Genomic DNA, 22,256 nt, shown 5'->3' with positions numbered 1-22,256 from the left:
CCGGTATATAATTAATATACTTAGGATACTGTAGGAAATTGTATTATAGAGTGTGGAAGCTTTATGAGCATGTGTGTTATTGTTCAGAATACACATGAACGTTTGGTTGCAATATATAAGCAGATAAATAATACTAATTGTCTTGCAGATATGGCAAATGCATTGAGGAGAATGCGGTGAGTAAATCTAGTAATATCAAAATGACTTGATTGAACAATAACTAAGTGTAAAAGGTAAATATGCTCTCTAATGAAAGTAAAATACATTACTCAGATAAACAATTGATAATTAAGTGGATACCACTACATAAACACACGCCTAGGACTCTACTTATACTAGTGTGGAAAAAAGTTCAATGTAAATATAATAAAACAACTCTAACCTATAAATTATTGTGGCTGTATAATTAACTATACTTCCAATTATTCCATAATATATGCATTAGATGTACTATAATGTTAAAATTAACTAATTAATTATTTAGATTAGAATTTTGTTATAGTCAAACTGAACTAAAATTCAGAGTTGATGCGGCAACATTGCGACGTTTTGACAGATCACGTGGGTTTACTGCTGTTTTGAATTGACTGAACCTAGATTTAAGCTATAGTAAAGACAAATTCATGGATCATGGAAGCGACTAGTAAGAATGTAATAAATAAATTAAAAAAAGTAAAAGAAACTTCACTACTTACTTTGTGGTAGGTGTCTTTCTGCCATTGTTTGATCTTGTTCATCACGTCGTTGGTTAAACAATCGCGGATTTTGTTGTGAAGATCGCATCGTCGGTCCGCCTCGCCAAGCACCCCCTTCCACGCGGCTTCCGTCGTCCCGTATTCGGGACCCTTCTCGATTATATCGTTCCATTTCTTCGACCTGGAAATGTCAGGGAACGTCAGGACGCTTTCAAAAGCCCGTTTTCCGTTGTCAGAATTCCATTGAAACGAGATCGCTCATCGTCGCCATTGAATTATACAGTACATCAGGGGTTCACGATCGTTTTCGATAGAATTCTGTTACAGAAATACAGATACGACATAAATTAGAAGCGCGAAAGAGGCAATTCGTTTTTTTTTCAATAGGCTAAATGATCATTGTTTTTAAAAAACTACTTTATGGCAATTCTACGTATTTACTTTAATCAGAATAAAAGTTATTTCTGTATAAAAAAAATGGCCTTTAAAGAAAAATTTGCGCGTGACATTGTGGTTTTTCTCGCGCTGGTCGGTTTTGCGTGCGTACAGGACTTATTTATACATTATTTTAATAATTTTATGATATAATTCGACTTTCTAATGTGCATCGATGGCGTGAGGGCCCTTTATACATCGATGAAACCTCCTAACAAGTTGTGTATTTTCTTTCCAAGGCAGAAAAATGTGAATAAATCTTACAAAGAGGAAACCGGTCAGTATGGCTTCAACCTCGGTAATTTATTCACAGTTCATAAGATAGTTCTAATGTAAGTATTTGATATTTTAATTACTTTTAACTACATCTAAAGTGCAATTAACTTATTAACGAGGTAAGTAACACTATTGATAACATTTGACATAGGGTTAGACACACAAAGAAATAGAGAATTAACATTATAGGACATTTTGGGCAAATGTTTCGCAACGTCCAACATCTAGATCTCGTTACTTTTAACTTATTACTTGTTTTAATCGCTATACTAAGAGTCATCACGGGATCTGATTGGTCTCTAGTTCCGTCTTGCCTAAACCCAAGAAAACCAACCGACTGGAGTTTGTTTCAACTCAAGTTTCAGTGGAATTCCCCAGACGATCTAGAAAGAACAGTCTCGAAACTCACTCTAGATATTCAATCAGTCGCACACAGAGCTACTAAAACAAGCAGCCCTGAATCTTTTCAATTTAACCTCCCTAGAGAAATAAAAGAACTAATCAGGTATAAGAGCCGATTAGCGAGAAGAGCTCGCGCCACTCTGGATCCTGAGGATAAACGCGTGGCACAGTGCGCAATCAGAGAAGTCAGTGACAGGGAGAGAGCCTGGAACGAGAAGAAACGGGAACCATTTCTTCAACATCTACGCAATCCCACTGCCCCGAATTACCTCTGGTGCACCGCCAATAGCGTAAAAATTCGAACGCAATCGCCCCTCTGATAGGGGCTTTTACAAATCTAGAAAAAGCCGAGCGCCTCGTTAATTCGTTCGAGAATCAAATGAAATGTCATCCATCTCTTGGCCCACCTCAACAGACATTGTCCATCATAAATGACACTATCCCCCCTCTAAAGAGGAAAGACTTCCAGTCAGTTCATCTTCTGAAGATCATAGTCTCTCCCAGAGACCTTCAGCTCTCCATAAAACGTCTTCTAAAAAAGCTACAGGCCCAGATGGCTATTTGAAAAATCTCACTAGCAAGCAACTATCAGAACTTGCTAACATTATTAACTCCATCATCAGATTAAAGTATTTCCCAAAGAACTGGAAACATGCGCTTGTCGCTGTCATTCCTAAAAAGGATGCCAAGTCCAATCCATCTGACTACAGGCCCATCAGCCTGATTAGTTCACTTTCCAAACTTGTCGGAAAAGCGATTTTACAGGCTTAAACAACTTCACAGATGCATATCACATAATTCCGAACGAACAATTCGATTTCCGTGCCAAACATTCAAGTCTTTATTAAGATGACCGCGTCGCAGCAACAATCCACCAAGCATTAAGAAAAGGTCGAAAAACTGGAGCCATCTTTTTAGATGTCTCCAAAGCTTTCGATCAAGTATGGCACCATGGTCTAATATTCAAGGCGAAACAGCATGTTCTACCGAATGCTCTAATATCCATGATATATTCATACTTGGACGGTAGGTCCTTTCAAGTGAGGATCGATGACGTATTCTCCTCTCCTAAACAGATTTCTGTAGAAGTCCCGCAAAGTACTCCACTAGCCCCAGCCCTATTCAACCTTTATATGGCTGATTTCCCACTCCACAAACTTTCCCACATATCATTTTATGCAGGTGATACCGCTTTTTTCACAACCGATTATTGTCTCGACGCTGTTCGTAACAGGCTCCAAGTCCAGCTGAACCAAGCGAGAGCGTGGTACAAATTCTGGCGGCTACAGATAAACCCGAGCAAAACTCGAGCTATTTTGTTCCACCGCAAGAAGGAATTCCGCGCCTAGCGCGTCCAAATTGATAACATCCTTATCCCCTGGCTCCAGAAAGTTTCATACCTCGGTCTCCAATTCGACCGCAGATTCCAATGGTCAGCCCAAATACAGCATGCTATTTGCAAAGGAAATGACGTATACAGCCTACTATTTCCACTCCTTTGCAGAAAAAGTAAACTCCCAATCCCTCAGAAAGTACAAAATGCTAGTCCGTCCAGTCTGCCTCTACGGAGCACAGGTGCGGTGCAGGTATGTCTCTGAGAGACGACTTGAACTACTCCAAGTGTTCCAATCCAAAAAAAGTCCGCGTGTTGCTCAATGCCCCATGGTTTATGAGGAACGGCAACACTCACCTCAAATTAGACATCCCGTTTGTGAAGAATTCACGAACACAATCAGTGTAAGGTTCTCCATAGGCGCCTTAGAACACGACAACACCTTAATTAAATCCCTATCCGTCCACAAACCTCGGTAGTAAACCAACTACGACAGTTCCAATCGTAACCCAAGGTCTCTGTCGCCAGCAACACCACTACCCCGAACCCGAAACAAAATCAGCCAAAGACCAATTGGTTCTAGCTGGTCATCATGGAAAAAGAAAAAAAAATCTACTTCGTTTCTATGGTACGTTTATTGTTTATTTGTTTCGGGCGCCATTTTCAGTGTGCCTAACCTTTAGAGATTAAATTACTAGTTCATTAGTATATATAAATCGGTAGTACAATAAGTAAAGTGAATTCTCGATCTAGGAAGTGTTGTATACCCGGATGCACAGATAGTAAAGAAATGCTGAATCGTTTTCCTTCGAAGAAGTATATGACTGTCATTAAAAAGTGGTTGATAATGTTAAAAATCACGTTCGTTCTCAATTGCCTCCGAGTTATCTTATAAACCATCTAGTAGAACCAACGCAAATGATCAGCAAGATTCGGAACAAGAAAGCCCCGGGTTTCGATAATATTTCGACAGCCCAACTCAAAAATCTTCCCTACAAGCAGCTCGCCGAACTAAGTAATATCATCAACGCCACTCTGAGGCTGTAACACTTTCCATCTACATGGAAACATGCATTCATCGCAGTTATCCCCAAAAAAGGAGCTAAGTCATCATCTACTGACTACAGACCTATCAGCCTACTAAGTTCCATTTCCAAGCTTGCTGAAAGAGCAATTCTTTATGCTCTTAATGATTTTACGAAAACAAACAATATCATTCCAGATAAGCCATTCGGGTTCCGCGCCAAACACTCAGCCGTTCATCAGATCAAAAATCAACTGTGCTTTTAACCGATGTGAAAGACTTGGTGCTGTCTTCTTGGATCTAACCAAAGCCTTTGACAACGTCTGCCACGAAGGCTTAGTGGCGAAATGCATCCAATTAGGTCTTCCTGATGACCATTCTTATCAATTCATTTCTGTCAGCAGTTGTTTTCACAGCCGACACTTCCCCATTGTGCTCTAACTCCAAATTGTCTCGATCTTCTCCGACGAGCGATTAACTCATGTACCGCAAGCTACGTGGTGTGATAACGATGCCACGTCCTTGCCTGGCCCTTGTGCCTCTTAACGGTGTTACCGGTTACGGGCACCTTCCTTATTAACAGTAAGAAGTATCAGTTAGGGTCATTGGATCAGCTGATAGGGTGGGGTTTAGTGGGTAGCCCAGAGGCAGTCTCCACATAACCAGTCCAACTCGCTTATTCCTGCGGGTCTTCCCGACCAGGTATCCGTAACAGGATTCCCCTACCCGGTTCCAGGCCAAAAAAAAATGTTAAAAATCCCAAACCGATTGGATTAAGTATCAAAGAAATTTATAATCGTTACAGCATGTTTTGTTGTTGTAAGTTGGGGTAAGTTTATTCATTTATATAAATATCACATATTTATTTTTTAATTTTAGAAATTAATCCCTTTCCGAAAGAAGCTATGAAAACTGCTATATACTTTTCTTCTTGGATCAATAGTTGCAACTCTACTAAAATAATAGCTCCTGAATGTCACCCTATTAAGAGATGATTAACCGAAATTACACCAGGGATTTTGGTGTAAAATGTATTGACCAAGTAAGAACAAACTTGTTAAAGTGTCATCATTTAATAATTACATTGAGAAGTTCATTTCATTAAAGAAGAAAATAACTGTGTAATTATCTGAATAAATATATTACACTATACTATACACACAATACTATACATTTTATTTGTTTAAAAGTAAAACAATAATAAGGGTGTGTAGTTCCCAGGATCTGAAGGTTCAAATAAAATTAAATAACCAATGCATCAACTGATAGCATAAGTGCTTTAGCACTGGAAGGGTTTTTTGAAGTAAACAATAAATTTCAGGAAACCTTATGATCTGCTACATCAAGATGATTATAGACCCAAATATATTGGCCTAAAGCTACTTAACCAAGATAGTTATATATAGTGGAATTTTCAACAAGCATGTTTAAAACATCATTTAAGTGTTCATCATAAGTTAATTTTTTTCATCTCGTTTTTTTCATCGTGTTTAGGAAATTGTGAAGGGGATAAACAATAAAACGCTTTAGATAAGGACATTGACACCAGGAGTTGAGGAGTTGAATCTACCTTCAGTTACAGATGTTATACCGTAATATATATTTCAGGTTATTTGGTGAAACCTTTGAGAAAAGAAATTAATTGTAATTTTTGTTTGCATTCAATTATGAATAACTCGGTAGGACCAACAACTTGAGACTGATTTTATAGAGGCACGGCAACGTATCATCCCCAGACCCCAACAAAATTGTTTTTAATATACTGGTAGTAGGTCTTTGAATTATGTCTTTTGTTTTATCCCGCGATATTGCCATGTCGATAATATAACACATTCTTTGTAAAATATAGTAAAAAATATAAATTCAAAATCTTTTAATTGCACAGTACATAATGATCTTTCAGATAAAATATTAAAAATAATAAGGTGCGTCATATACTTTTTGATTAAACAAGTAAATAGAATTTTAACAGCGAAAAAAAAGATGGAAATCCAATAGATCCTTTCTCTAATGAATCTCTTTATTACTCTATAATAACAAATACATGTAATTACCAACGGCAAATGACATCTCTCACTAAATCATTGACAAATATAGGAACGTGCTTAAGACTCAATGACGTAAGATGACGTGTTTGAGATAGAAGTGTAGAGAAAGTAAACGAAATTATTGTGCAGCATTAAAATTGTGGAAATATAACAAAATATTTCTTGTAAATAGATTTAGCTCATAGCCGAACTTACAAAAAACTACATTCACATCTATGATATGATCAAATGATATAATAGACATGTTATATCTAATCGATATGTCTGTCGATAATAAACGTTAAAAACCGTATAACTAAGGAAGATTAATTAGGGTTTAGAGGTCAAAAGTACAAAATACAACAAACATTTGTCATTAATGATGATATAAAGCAGAATAGCAATAAATATTAATCTTGATCTATTTCCTGATTATATATATACCTATTAAATTATAATGTAGTAATTACAATAAAAAATACACTAAAATATGTATGTAATGTAAAAGCCTATAGCGATTAGTAGGTAACAAATTATACCTAATACCGATGATTAAAATAAATCAATTAGGATCAAGAAATATAGATAATACATAATGCGATATTACTGTGCTACAAAGAGGAATTTTTTTTTACTCTTTGTGATTCCACAATCTCTCCTATAGGGAATAAGTATTTCTTATGTTTATATTATATTTACATGTCATGCAGAAAATCACTTCATTAAGCGATCTTCTGTACAAAATATTATCTTAATTAATTAGTCTTATTCTAAAGTCTATATATGTCCAGTAATCAGATCAGGTGGTGTTAAACGTTTTAGTCTACGCACTTCACTATCACATCGCATATTTAGCTGGTTAGCGAGTATGTTGGGATGCACTGACACTCTTTCGAAGCACTTCACACAAACACGTTGAATTACACTCGTTATATGTTCAAGAGGAATATCGCGTGGTATCACTTTATTTGAAATATAGTACGGAGCATCAACAATGGCACGCAACACCTTATTTTGAAACCGTTGAATGATGGATATATTAGATTTGCTAGCGGTACCCCATAGTTGGATTCCATATGACCAAATAGGCTTGAGTATAGACTCATACAGCAACACCTTGTTATCTAATGATAACTTGGATTTGTGCCCAATGAGCCAATACATTTGATACAATTTAAGTCCAAGTTGTTTCCGTTTAGAGAGTATGTGCTTCTTCCAGGTTAGGCGTCGATCTAAGTGCATAACAAGATATTACGTTAAATATCTCTGCTCTGCTTGGGGGAGTTGACGATGATTGATATTCACTGGTGAACATGTTCTTCTACGCAGGGTAAACGTTACATGGGTGGATTTTGTTTCATTGGCTTTAATGCTCCATGTCTTCAACCAGAGTTGTATTTTCTCCAGGTGGGTTTGTAGGTTTATTGATGCTGTGACTGGATCTTGGATGGATCTCATGGGTGCTAAGATTGCTGTGTCGTCTGTTGTTGTATGTTGCCAGAGTAGTTATTTTTGTGGTGGGCAGATCAGCCGTATACAGAAGATACAGTACTGGACCCAGTACACTACCTTGCGGAACTCCTGAATATATGGGATTTAATTCGGTATGTTCATCGCCTTGATTTACAATAAAATTTCTATCAGTGAGATACGATTTTAGTAACTGATAGTCCGGATGAGGGAGAAGTTTCTTTAGTTTAACCTGCAAGCCCGTATGCCATACTTTGTCAAAAGTCTAAGTCTATGTCTTATTACGAAACCCAAACTGATGTTCTGGAATAATTTTTCTTTTTTTCTATTATATAGTTCGGCTTCTTTATGTATAGTTTCTCGAAAACTTTCGAGATTATCGGTAATAATAAACTTATAGGCCGGTAGGAGGTCACATCTTCTGGTTTTTTTCCTGGATTAAGAATCATTCATATTTTAGTTACTTTCTAGATGCTAGGGAAGTAATTAATTCGTAGCATAACATTAAATATAAATGTTAATAGTTTTATACCCTTTTCTGATAGTTCGTTTAAAATTTTACAAGTAATTAAATCATAACCAGGAGCTTTTTTAACATTAATCTCTCTCATTATTGTTTGTTTATCTTTTTTAACCGTTAATTTCTCATGCGGTAAGTCCATTTGAAATGGCGAATCTAAGACGAAGTAATTTTATTTTCGACATCTTTATATATCTGAGACTGGAAAGTTTTAAAAACATTTTTAAGTGTTTTGAGAAAATGTCGGCCTTCTCCTTATTGCTTCTAGCCCAATTATTTTCATTTGTTTTAATAGGTGTGTTATGCCGCTGGAGTCTCTTAAGCTTTTTGTTGCTTTCCACAACGAATAGTCTGTAGCCTTAGTTGGTGTCAAATTCTCTAGGTATTCTTGAATGCCTTGGTTTTGTTCATTTTGGATTAGTTCTTTCAGCTCTTTTATTGCCCTATTACATTTTTTTAAAATTCTCTTCAGTCCTTTGCTGTTGCCATTTTCGTAGTAACTTTCTTTTTTCTGCTATCTTTTTCCGTATTGTACATGATATATGTGTCTTTTTTCTTAAAAATGTTTCACTGTTAGGAGTCGCGGAATATGCTGCCTCCTGTATATTTTTTGTAATGTTTATTGCTGCCATTTCTATAACAATTTCAGTTTGTAACGGTAAGTTTAGAGAAATGTTTCGGAAGTTTTCTCTAAATAAGAGCCAGTTAGTTCTATTATTGCACAGAGAAGGGGTTTTATCTTTGATGATAATTTTTGAAGAAAGTGTTACTATTATTGGTGAATGATCAGAAGACAGGTCGAAACATGATTCTGCATGACACTTTTTTGTATCAATATTTTTTGTAATACAGAAATCTATAATATCTGGTTTTTGATTTCTGTCTGAATGCCAATATGTTGGTTCACCAGTAGAGATATGTTGTGAATTATCTGTCTTTATTGCTTTTAACAGTTTCGCTTTTAGCTCTACCTTTTGAGGTTATTATTCTTGAACTCCACATTAAATGTTTTGCATTGTAATCTCCAAAGAGGAATAAAATACATAACTTTTAATTATATTAAGCACATTGTGCAGCTCTTCATTGGTTACGATAGCGATAAGCAATGGTAATTAATCGTAGAACTTTATTTTTGCGTGCGCTGGATTACTAGCTGGTTTGATGTCTTAGTGCAACCTCATATTTGCACACCATAGGTCCAAATTGGATTTATGAGTGACTGATAATATGAGTGAACCAATCTCTTTGATTTTAGGTCAAATTGAGAGTATTTTCCGACAAACCAGTACAGTTGCTTGACTTTGAATCTAATTTGCTGTGTTTTTTGTCTAACAAGATGTTTGCAATTTTACTACCATCAAGATGTATTTCGAGGTATTTGCTGATTCTACTTGAGGAATCGGCATCCGTCAAGTGATATAATTAGGTTTTTGTCATTTCGCCGCAGCACAAAATTAGCAGATTTGGAGCTATTAAGCTGTATTTTTCATTCTCTAGTCCATTTGTAGGTCTTGTTGAACATTACTTGTACTTTTTCAACAGTCTTAGACAGATAACTGATGTTGCAAGTATTGTTTCTTTTGTTGCTGGTACATCAGCAGTATCGAACTCCAGCCGAAATAGGTTTAAGTGTTGAGAATGCGAGACTCTTTCTCTTGTATAGTTTACTCAATAAATTAACCAATGCACCTCACCGAAATTTATGACTATTTATGTAATATAGTAACATACATATACTATATTTATTATTTTTGTCTTAAGCTCTTCTTGCTTTTTTAAACCAGGTAAGTCACCTGCTTCTGTTCGTGGTCTCTCTATCTGTTGTACTAAGTTAAAAGTCGTATCGTACTAAGTTATCGAGTTATGTTTTCGGATATACCATAGACCTCTGAGATCTAATGGTACTTTTTCTGACAAGAATTCTGAATATTCTTCTAATCATTCTTTTTATCTACTTAGTAACCACTCATTAACGTTTGTTACTTTGCATACTCTTTGTTTTATGTATGTAAATTAGTATTAAAAAACCTATTGTTACACTTATATGGGTAACTCATAATGTATATGAGGTTGCATAAATGTCCCGTTGACGTGTGCTAAACTAGGGATTCCGAAAAAATATCGATATTTTTGGCCGATATTTTTTTGGCCTATATATCGATATTTTTGTAAGCGGATATTTTTCGACAATTTAAAAAAAAAAACTAATTATATTTCTTAAACATTATAAAAAACCATTCTTTAAATTGGTACTTAATTTTGGTAAATAATATCGATATTTTTTTCTCCGATATATCGATATTTTTGAAAATATCTATGTTTTCTCTACTATTTGATTAGTTTTCGCTGTAGCAGGTTGAGTTTATGGGATGCATGTCATAATGGCCCTTACTACTGCCTCGTGAATTGCTGATTTAGTTCCTACTTTAACACTTTTATTTCGCCTAACTGTGTAATCTAACCTCTTTACTGGTCCTGTTGCTTTCAGAATCTCTTGTCTCACCTCTGCATCATCAACGTTATTATAACCAGAGATTTCTAACGCTTACGTACATAAATTTCGTTTCTTGCTGTATAACTTTCCTGGAAGCATTTAACTTCAACTTTGCAATTTAATTGTAGTTTATTTCTATTAATTTAAGTTTTTAACACCTTACATATAATTTGTTTTATTAGTATTTAAATATAAAATTGAATTGAAAAATGATAATGTAATTTTTGGACTAGAATTCAAGTGTCATTAAAAATATTATGAAAATTGGGGCTAGCACTTGCCTATACTAACAAAATAACCATACATTTTTTAAATTAAGTTAAATGCTCATATTTTCATTATTTAGCAGTATTTGCAAGTAAATTTTCTACGTTATTTTTGGTAAATGTATTTATTTATTGGTTTTGTAATATTTGTTTGTATATTACGGGAACATGAATTCTAAAGAAAATAAACGTTATATTTTGTTCATGCAACATTCCAAGAAATATATAATGTTAAAATATGTTGTAAAGCTATCGTCGAAAATATTATGATACAAAAAATAAACCTTGTTTTAATGTTTGTTAGTCACTAAAAATATATTTTTATCGTGTCAAAAAGTAAATGTTTGAAATATTTATAAAAGTGAAAGATAGATAACAGTAACAGCATGTTTATCATTAAATGCTAATTACTAAGGATCCTAATTAATTCGTAGCGTTTTATTTTAACTTTCATATACAAGGGTATTGTGAAGAATTCTCGACCTGACCAACAGATGGCATTTCAATCGACAAAAACGTACGTTTCTTGTTTGATTGTACGTGTCTTTAGTTAGTACATGTTTCATGAAATTCATGGGATTTGGGATACGATTTGTTCGCAAAACACCTGTATTCTATCCATTATCCACCAACAGACTTCCATCTGTTCCCAAACTTGAAGAAAGTAGGAAGAGCAGTAAATTAATATTTTTATAGTCTCTCAGTTCCGGGGAGGGACACTGATATTTAAGGCATGCTGGGCCAAGTGTATTGAAATCAAGGGAGAAAATCGCATTCATTGATTGAAGGGCCGAGAACTTTTACCACAACATCTTAACATTCAATAAGCGATCGCCTGTACAAACTTATCTTCTTTCTTCGTCTTTAGATGTAAATCTATGAATGACTCTTGAGTATTCTGGACAATTTTTGGGATTCAATGCACAGTAAAAAAGCGTCAACTTCAGTCAATAGCGATCAGTACACTTGAATCTATGGTTATTTCGATTTGTAACTAATGCTGATGGTTTGACAAGTCAAATCCACAACTATCTATTCTTTCGATTGTTGTAGTATATCCATTTTTAATCCCTACTAATAATTAACAGTATCCAAAAACGTTTTCTACTTATCGCTGATCATAGAGATAAAAAACCTAATACCGACACACCAGTTTGGGTTTATTAACAAGCACTCAACAATTGACCAGGTCCACAGAATAACAGATATTATAGAAAAAGCCTACGAAAGTAAAAAAGTATCCTCAGCTATATTTTTAGATGTAGCACAAGTTTTCGATAAGGTTTGGCGTGAAGGCCTTATTCATAAACTACAGAAAATGCTACCAAAACAACACACCGAACTATTAAAATCATACATTACAACCAGAATATTTAGAGTCAAACAAGAAGCTTACTCTACAATAAAAGAAGCTAAAGTAGGTGTATCACAAGGAAGTGTACTGGGACTAATGCTTTATCTACTCTACACTTGTGATATACCACAAATGGAAAATATAACGATGGCTACATTTGCTGATGATAATGCGATTATAGCTGTTGGAGACAATAGTGAAGAGCCTCACAAAAATTACACCAGGCAAGTGACACTATAAATAATTGAACACAAGCTTGGAAAATAAGAATTAATGAAAGTAAATCTGTAAATGTGCAGTTCACCTATAAACAGACCGTACAAGCACCCATAACATTAAATAATACTATAATTCCATATAGCAACAACGCTAAATATCTCGGAATGAATCTCGACGCAAAAATTCGCTGGAAGGAACATATAAAGAAGAAAAGAAAAGAACTGGAATTGAAATATAGGAAAATGTACTGGCTGATTGGAAGAAAATCACAATTATCAGTCCATCATAAATTGCTATTATATAAGCAATTACTAAAACCTATATGGACATACAGAGTTCAATTATGGGGATGTTCTGCAAAGAGTAACATAAATAAAATACAAATTTTGCAGAACAAAGTCCTGAGAGGTATTGTGGGTGCACCCAAATACTCTAGGACTGATTACCTACATCGAGACCTTCAGATACCCACAGTCAGACAAGAAATCAAGAGAATTGCAAGGGGGCATGAGGAAAGACTCCATTCTCACACGAATAATGAAATATTGCAACTACTGGATACCACCAAAACAGGACACAGACTCAAAAGAATCAAACCATCTGATCTTGTGTAGTTTTGTGTAGTGAGGTGCATATATTAAAAAATCAGCAGTGTCATGTATAAACATTATTTCACCAGAGACTGAGATAGGGCCGATGGATCCTCCTAGTTATATACCTAGATTTAAGTTATCATAAAGACAAATTGTAGATTAGACGGAAACGACTATATATTAATAACTATATGACTTAATGACTATATATAGTAACAATATATTAATTAAATAATAAAAAAAATTGTCGCTGAAGCAAAAAATGTCTTACAAAACTTAAAAAATTTTCTTTCGATAATGATCTTCTCAATATCGATAATTATAGTTAGACAAAAGGCTGAGCAGAGCTGGGTTAGTTGAAGAATCCCAGCTTGATCTAAGATCGAAGAGATTGTCTATTTGAATTTATAGGATGCAAATATCGAGTTACATTAAGATATCAAACCAAATAGTAGTTCAAAGCTGACAAAACAAAGTTCTTCGATTAATTGCTTATACTTTGCTTATTGAAATCAAATGGATCCACAAAGTTATACAATATTTCGTCGCAAAACATTTCTTTTAATTGACCGCTTAGAACAATCTTCACGTGGGCAATAAGTATTATATTATGATGTCCGTTATATAATATAACTATACTGACATGTAGAAGAATGTTTCAGTAAGTGATCTGCTGTACAAATTTATTAGAGTATTTTAACTTATTCTAGATATTGTTATATCTTACTCTAATTGTCTCTTAATCAGTTTGTATGGTGGCTTAGGTTTGAGCCGACGTACTTCGCTGTCATCTGGCACATTTAACTCTTTGGCGAGTACATTGGGATGCATTAACAGTATTTCAAAGTATTTTGTACTAACACTTTAAATCACACTCGTTATGGGTTCTAAGAGGATATCCCGCTGAATTAGTTTGTTGGAGACGTAATATGGGACATCGACGATGGCTCGCAACACTTTATCCTGGAACCTTCGAAGGATAGCTAAGTAGTACCCACAGTTCAATACCATAGGTCCAAATGGTCTTAAGTATTGACTTATACAGCAAAACCTTGTTAAATACGAATATTAGAAAAAGTTATATTTAGACCCTATCAGCCAATATATTTGGTTTAGTTTAAGCCCGAGTTGTTTGCGTTTTGTCACTATATATTTTTCCATGTTAAGTGTCGATCAAAATGCATTCCTAGATATTTAATATTGTCTACTCGCGGGAGTTCGCAATTATGAATTTTTACTGGTGGGACAAGTTCTTCTACAAAGGGTGAATGTTACATGGGTAGATTTTGTCTCATTTGCTTTGATACGTCATGTTTTCAACCACAATTCGACTTTATTTAGATGATGTTGGAGGTGTCTTGTCGCTGATATTGGATCCTCGCGTATTGATAAATCACTGTATCGTCAGCTATGTTGCAATAGTAGTATTTCTTGAGGTCGGTATGTCAGCTATATACAATAGATATAGCAATGGACCAAGTACACTACCCTGAATAACACTTGAATATATTGGGTGTAGATCAGTGTATTCGTCATCCTGTTTCATAATAAAATGCCTGTCTATGTGCCGCAAAATATGAAAGAAGGTTACTGAATCACAGCAACACGGAAGCAATAGAAATACTAGATAAAGGGCAAGAATGTAGAACATTTAAGCGAACCAAACCACACTTTTAACCAAGAAATTGTATAGTGCATATAGTCCTTCCAATAAAACAGCCAACAGAAGTCATATATTTATTAATTCAATTTGTGATAATGCAGTGATTAAATTTTATTTTATCAAGAAAAAAATGTATACAAGTCGTAAAAGAAGAAACTAAGGGGAAATACAGTGAAATCATAATGACTTTACAAGGAAACACAGCAGCGAAGGAAGCAAGAACTAAACGTAAAAAGTTAAATATGCTCTGTAATGAAAGTAAAATACATTGGATATGCAATTGTTATTTAGGTAGATGAAGCCTGCAGGGGTTACCAACAATAAAAAGCGCCTAAAACAAGTCTAACCTACTAAACTACTATTGTGGATGCATAATTAACTGTAGTTTAAATCTAAAATAATGAATCTAATACATACATTAGAGGTAATCTCATGTTAAAATACATTGATATTATTTTATAAAACGATGTCTGGTCTATTCGACATTCGACACAACAACAAACAGTTCGCAAAACCTCACCCTATCAAAACAAACGAACAAGCTCATAGAGGCCTGTTTAAATTACGACCAATTTAAATAACAAATAATGCAGACAATCAGCTTCGTCTGATAGTCAGAAGTACTATTTCATTTAATTAGTGATTATGTACAATTGGTTGGGAACTTATTTTTCCTATTTTTCTACGTGAATTAGTTTATATACATTTCAAACACTAATCCATGAAATAAGTGATGATTTTGATAGATGACCTTTTATAGTGCGGAATTGTAATTGTTGCATTTGCGGACTGTAGCGCTAGCTTTACACCATTATGACAGATTTGCAGACATCAGAACAAATGCCAGTCGAACGGGCCAAGATCCGGACTGCATGAAAACTTTACAGTCAGTTTCTTTCAAACTGTGCCTACTAAAGTTTGTTTGGTCTTAGCGTTGTCGTGGTAGGAAACAACGTTTTATTCCTTGATCAATTCTGCTACTTAGACAGCAGAGGATTTTTTAAATTATTTAATTATTACATTGTTACTAGTCGTTTCCGACTAACCTACAATTTGTCTTTATCATAACTTAAATCTAGGTACATAACTAGGAGGACCCATCGGCCCTATCTCAGTATCTGGTGAAATAACGTTTATACATGTCACTCCTGTATTTTTTATTATGTGCACCTCACTGCACAACACTACAAAAGATCAGATTATTTGATTTTGAGTCTGCGTCCTGTTCTGGTGGTATCCAAAAGCTGCAATACTTCAATATTCTCATGAGAATGGAGACTTTCGCCATGCCCCCTTGCAATTCTCTTGCTTTCTTGACTGACTGTGGGTATCTGAAGGTCTCGATGTAGGTAATCAGTCCTATAGTATTTGGGTGCACCCACAATACCTCTCAGGACTTTGTTCTGCAAAATTTGTATTTTATTTATGTTACTCTTTGCAGAACATCCCCATAATTGAACTCCGTATGTCCATATAGGTTGCAGTATTTGCTTATATAATAGCAATTTATTATGTACTGACGATTTCGATTTTCTTCCAATTAGCCAGTACATTTTCCTGTATCTCAATTCCAGTTCTTTTCTTTTTTTCTTTATATGTTCGCATATCGCTAACAGCGAAGTTTTGCATCGAGATTCATTCCGAGATATTTAGCATTGTTGTTATATGAAATTATACAATTATTTAATATTATTGGTGCTTGTACGGTCTGTTTATAGGTGAATTGAACATGTACAGATTTACTTTTATTAATTCTTATTTTCTAAGCTTGTGTCCAATTATTTATATTGTCACTTGCCTGTTGTAATTTTCGTGAGGCTTCTTCACTATTGTCTCCAACATCTATAATCGCAGTATCTTCAGCAAATGTAGCCATCGTAATATTCTCCATTTGTGGTATATCATAAGTGTAGAGTAGGTAAAGCATTGGTCCCAGTACACTTCCTTGTGGTACACCTGCTTTAGCTTCTTTTATTGTAGAAAACAGCAGGGGTTAAAACTAATATTTTTTTTACATTCATGTGGAACACAACTATTCGGTTTATATAGTAGCTAACCTCACGTAAAAGGTTGAAAACTATTTTATGGCGTATGTTTAAATGGTTGGTAGAAATATGTCGATCTACCTCGATATTTTTAAGAATCTCAACGTTTTTTTTTCGCGAACCTTAGTTGTACGCCAACAAATATTGCCAATTTTTCTTTTTTGTAAAATGATCTCTTCTAAGCTAGAAAAAAAAAGGTTCCACTAAAATTATAAAGTCTTGGTAGAGTTTGCGCATTTCCCCAACACAAATCGACAGATTTTTCAGAAAGATAAAAACTCTCAGTGAAAGTAAATTAATAGGTTTTATTTTTTAAAAGCTTTCAAATTTCATAACAGGCACATTCGGTAGGACTCAGTGGAGATCATAAGGCGGTTCTCTTTGAATCCACTCAATCAATTGGAATCCAAAATAATTATCAAGAAAAGAGGGCAAGTTAATGTTACATTGGCAATCGTCCCCAATGGCAATGACACCCAAGAAAACCTGTCTACATACAAACTGGGCGACGAATCTTACCATCTTGATATTGGCTCTATTCGATACCAAATATACGAAATGTATCAGAACAGTAAGTACACAAACTATTTTATCGATATAAACAACATTCAATAAAATTATTTTAGAGAAAATTGTTTGGAAAGTATATATAAAAGAGTTAGGGGCATGCAGCTTTTTGAAGGATGTAAGACATCCTTTCATACACTCTTACACGGCATAGGGTTTAAATGGTGTAAAGATAACCCTCGGAGAGGTTTAATGGAACCTCCAGATATTGCCTTAAAAAAATAACTCAGGAAGATAAACTATTTGAATTTGTTTATCTTGATGAAACTTGAATATTTCAAAATGTTTCATTGTGGCACTCTTGGCAAGAAGACTTGCAGATATATTGCTGGTGAAGAAGGATATTACATCAAAAACTCTTTGGATATGTGAAAGGAAGCATTGTCAACTATAAAACCTTCGGTTTGGATGAACTCGATAAGACATACAGAGGAAGTAATTAATAAATAGCGGAATCGTGAACGTGTTTTAGACAGATTAAAAATTAAAAGTTTAACGATTGAATTTGACGGTGAGTCGGAAAGTGAAAGTGATTGAAGGAAATTTTCAGGACACGTGACAATGCTGGAAATTCCTGAAATAGAGTGATGAGAGTGGAAACAACTAAATGTATGCACATAACTAATTGAATATAACTGTAGAAAATGGTATTGTAGGTCGTGAAAGATGTGTGTACACAGATGTGATTGTAATTATTAATTATAATTATAATTGTTCAAAATTAAACATGAGCATTTCGTATGAGGAGAAAATGAATACTGTTTTGTAGTATGGTAAATACATTAGACAGAATTCAGTGATTAAGTTTATGAACAATGGTGTACACAGACGTAGTAGAAGAAATAAAATATACAGTGATACCAAGATGACTTGACAAGTAAATACACCATAAAAGGAAACAAGAACTAAACGTAAAAAGGTAAATATGCTCTCGAATGAAAGTAAAATACGTTTCTCATATACAATTGTTAATTAGGTGGATTAAGCCTCCACGAGGATACCATTACATAAAAAATGTGCCTAGAAACTCTACCTCATGGGTAGTGTGAAAAAGAATTAAATGTAAACAAAACAAATCTAACCTACAAACTATTATACCTGTGTTCCTAATTGTAATTTTACATCCTTCGATAATATATGTGTTAGATGTACTATAATATTAAAATAAATTATATTCAATAACATTTTTTGTTCAATTATTTTATTTAGATTAGAATTTTCTTGTACGTCAAAGCTTATATGCAAAACTGAACTAAAACTTAGAGTTGATGTGGCAACATTGCAATGTTTCGACGTCACAAATTTAGATGACGTATGTACAAAATAACTTTGAATAGACTATAGTTATATATTATATCTTTTCGAAAAAAAAAGTCAAAATAATTTGAAGAAGAAACATTTCGGACGAATCAGCTATAATAGTAGCGGTGTCTAGAAAAAAATTACTAAAATAAAAGTAATTATTTAAAAAAAAGTGTGCGGAATGGGTCAACGGTCACCTCTTTCATCTTTCACCACCGTAACAAATGGCCACGGGATTAGGATGGCGAACACGTGTATTCAAATAGAATTGCGAGAATACGGAGACAAAGAGAGATGAGTCAGCGGTCAATGGGACTGTCGCTCCTTTAAATCGCTTCGTTAAACCGTATATGGATAAACATAATATAACCGCATATCGCTAACTGTTAATATATCAACGTAAAGTGATGGAACATTGACTAATCGAATTGTTTAGATCGATTCATTGTGTGAAAGAACACATTTACTCGATTTAGACATAAGAATGCGCGGGGAAACAAAAATATTTCATGTTTATTACCGCAAATATAAGATTATTCTATATCATCGAGATTATTATTTAAACATACCCATATTATATAAATATGTAACAATAATACAAGTATTCACAGTTATATGAACAGTTATGATTCAATGCATTTTTACACTTTAGGTATGGTATTTAATTATAAAGGATTGTTCTTATTATTAGGCCGATACGTAGTTTTAAATGGTTTTTATTTGAAGCTTCATTGTGAAAAATCGGTATAATCTATTTCATTCAAAGTATTGTTCATCGAGAGCCGCTACTTTTTCCTATCTTTTGGGTAATTTACGGATTCCACCTCGAAAAAAACGATGTATCTTCTGAGGCTACTCACGAATAGAGCCATTTTTTGAATTGGGCTTCGAATTGCTTCCTCATCCACCGCATTCTCCGGATCTGGCTCCCAGCGACTATTTCCTGTTCTCAGATCCCAAAAGAATGCTCGCTGGGAACAAATTTTCGTCGAATGAAAAGGTGGTCGCCGAAACTGAGGCCTATTTTGAAGCAAAGGACATATCGAAAAGTTGGAGGGTCGCTATAATCAGTGTTCCACCCTTGAAGGGAATTATGTTGAATAAAAAAAAACAATGTGGTCGAGTGTTGTCGTGCTGAAGAACATTGTTATGTCAGCTCATATTCTGGTCGTCTTTCGCAGATCTACTGTAGTTGACAGCGATCTGCGCTTATTGATTCATTAGGTTTTAGCAGCTCATAGTATTAGCTTGGAGCCAAGAATTTTCGGCCTCGCACTTAATATTGATGCATGACTAGGTGGTCTCCACGATTTTGTCGCTATGGAGTATCGTAATGGATCCACTTCTCATCACCAGTAACAATTTGCTGGAAAAAACCCTTTCCGATTTTACCGTTCAAGCAGCATTTCGTACATGACCAAACGTCTTTCACAAAATATCCAAGCTTTTGGATCATTACTATGTTCTTCAAGTGATTGGAAATTATATATTGTATTACTCCCAACAATTTTGTCTCTTTAGGCTATCCAAAATGCTCATTGTCTTCACATTTAAAATCACCACATTTAAGACGTCGAAATCAATATTCAGATGTTGATATTGATAGAGCATGATTCGATAAGCTTCACACAGTATTCGATGATCTTCATTCCTCAATTGGTAAAAAATTCTGACATGTTCAATCCACTGAGAAACATTTTTGTTCGCAATTCAACGAAATGATACATACTGAGAAGTGAAGCCTGTCAGTGTGGTTTGAACATGAAGTTGGTTACCAATATACCTGATGTGATTTAATACACAGTAACACCATCCGTTTTTACTTAAGGTTGTCATACTGAATCTACATTTCGTCTCCAATAACTATGCGATACAATAAACCCTTTCTTTTAGACAATTGAAGCCCCCAACGTACTTGCTTTTGATGAATTTCCAAGGCTTTTAATCGATGAAATGTGGTTTGTCGAATAACTTCTAATGAGTTGCACTTAAACAAATTTTTGCTGAGTCTGATAATAACGTTCGTTCTGTCTTGGGATGCTATTTGTCTCCCATGTGGAAATCAGGTGATTTGAACCGCTAGTATTATTCCTGATATGTTCTTTTAGTAATACACTTATCACCATATGTCACCAGTATCATTCTATGCGCTTTAACTGCAGTTTTTATGCAATTAAAAGCCAAATCCAACACACTCGCAAATGACACTTGTTACTCATTTATATGTATATAACGCTGTGAATAATTTACAAATGTAACGATGAGGAGTCATGGATATATGTTTTGCCTTAACCTACTAAATGTTCCCTCGCCATTTTAAGCCTTCATTTTACAGGCGGCCATGTTTTCTAAAACGGATGGTATGAATTTCTACCCCTAGTAGTGTGCAAGGTTGGGTAGTATTTCAATTACTTATAATTCAAATACTCACTGAAATACAAATACATATATAACATTTATAATTCAATTATTTCCTTAAAATGTTATTTGTAATTGGTATTTCAAATACATGGCGCTGAGGTATTTTCTAATTAGTACTACAAATAATTGATTCAAAATGCAATTGAACATTATATTTATCGATCCTATTAATGGATGCGTTCCACAGAAAATAACGCTCCATAGCTTTCGTAAGCAAAATGACGAATGCTTAATATACCTTCGCAGAATATGAATCACCATCTTCCTCTGACGTTTTTATGAAGAGGTATATAACAAATATAACAAAAGATGAAACTAGGGGGAAAGAGTTATATTTGGCTATGCGCCACAGAAGAGGAGCCACTGTTCGCTAAGTGTACCTTGTTAAGGAATATCTCCATAAGACCAAAATCATAAAAGACTGACTTGGGCATCAGTTACTATATCCATATACCATGGTATAGACTTTTACGATTGTACGGTGTAGCTTACGAGAATAAAATCAATAGCTTATTTGATAAGTTGGGTAGGATAACACTTTCTCGGCCATAGAACTAGAATACCAAGTATTAAAACCAATGGTTACAGCTTGAGATTACATGCAGGGCAAAGAAGTAACAGTATTAATAAAGAAGACAATAGTTTCATTGTTTTTGCGAACAGGGATAGTGATCAATCACAGACATCAAAATTGGAATTAGAGTTAATCAGTTTTCTAAACGATAAGAGTAAAAAGCTTCTTGAACGATACCCAAATATATATTCATACAATATAACACTTAAACTATAGGAACATGTAATGGTTAACTGGAAGAAAATCAGAATTATAAGTACATAATAAATTGCTTTTATATAAGCAAATATTTAAATCTATATAGACATACGTTTAACAGACGTAAGTTTTACAGAACGATGTCCTGAGAAGTGATGTATGTGCAACGAGATACTACAGAACTGATTACTTAAACTGAAACCTTCAGATACCGACTGTTACCCAAAAAATAAAGAAAATATCAAGGAGACATGAGAACAGATTGTATTCTCATATCGACATGGAAGTAATACAACAATTGGATAACACCACAACAGGACACTAAAGACTCAAAAGAATCAAACTATTTGATCTTGTGTGGTGTAGTGAATTACATTT

The 22,256-nt window shown here is 34.4% G+C and overlaps 1 protein-coding gene across 10 annotated transcripts in view; it reads right to left on the bottom strand.

The window, feature by feature from the left end:
• Synd (protein kinase C and casein kinase substrate in neurons protein Synd) overlaps window positions 1-22,256 on the bottom strand; it is an 82,722-nt gene that overhangs the window by 15,959 nt on the left and 44,507 nt on the right. For all 10 annotated transcript variants that reach the window (XM_076417863.1, XM_076417865.1, XM_076417868.1 and 7 more), the window contains exon 3: window positions 696-876. In XM_076417863.1, the coding sequence (XP_076273978.1) occupies window positions 696-876 (181 nt within the window). The remainder of the gene's footprint in view (window positions 1-695; window positions 877-22,256) is intronic.

The sequence above is a fragment of the Rhynchophorus ferrugineus genome, unplaced genomic scaffold (genome assembly GCF_030347505.1).
Source record: "Rhynchophorus ferrugineus isolate W39M unplaced genomic scaffold, kcgeb_rfMv2 rfM11, whole genome shotgun sequence".
Lineage (NCBI taxonomy): Eukaryota > Metazoa > Arthropoda > Insecta > Coleoptera > Curculionidae > Rhynchophorus > Rhynchophorus ferrugineus.
Note: the sequence above shows the minus strand (reverse complement) of the source record. Positions and strands in the feature narration are given on the sequence as shown.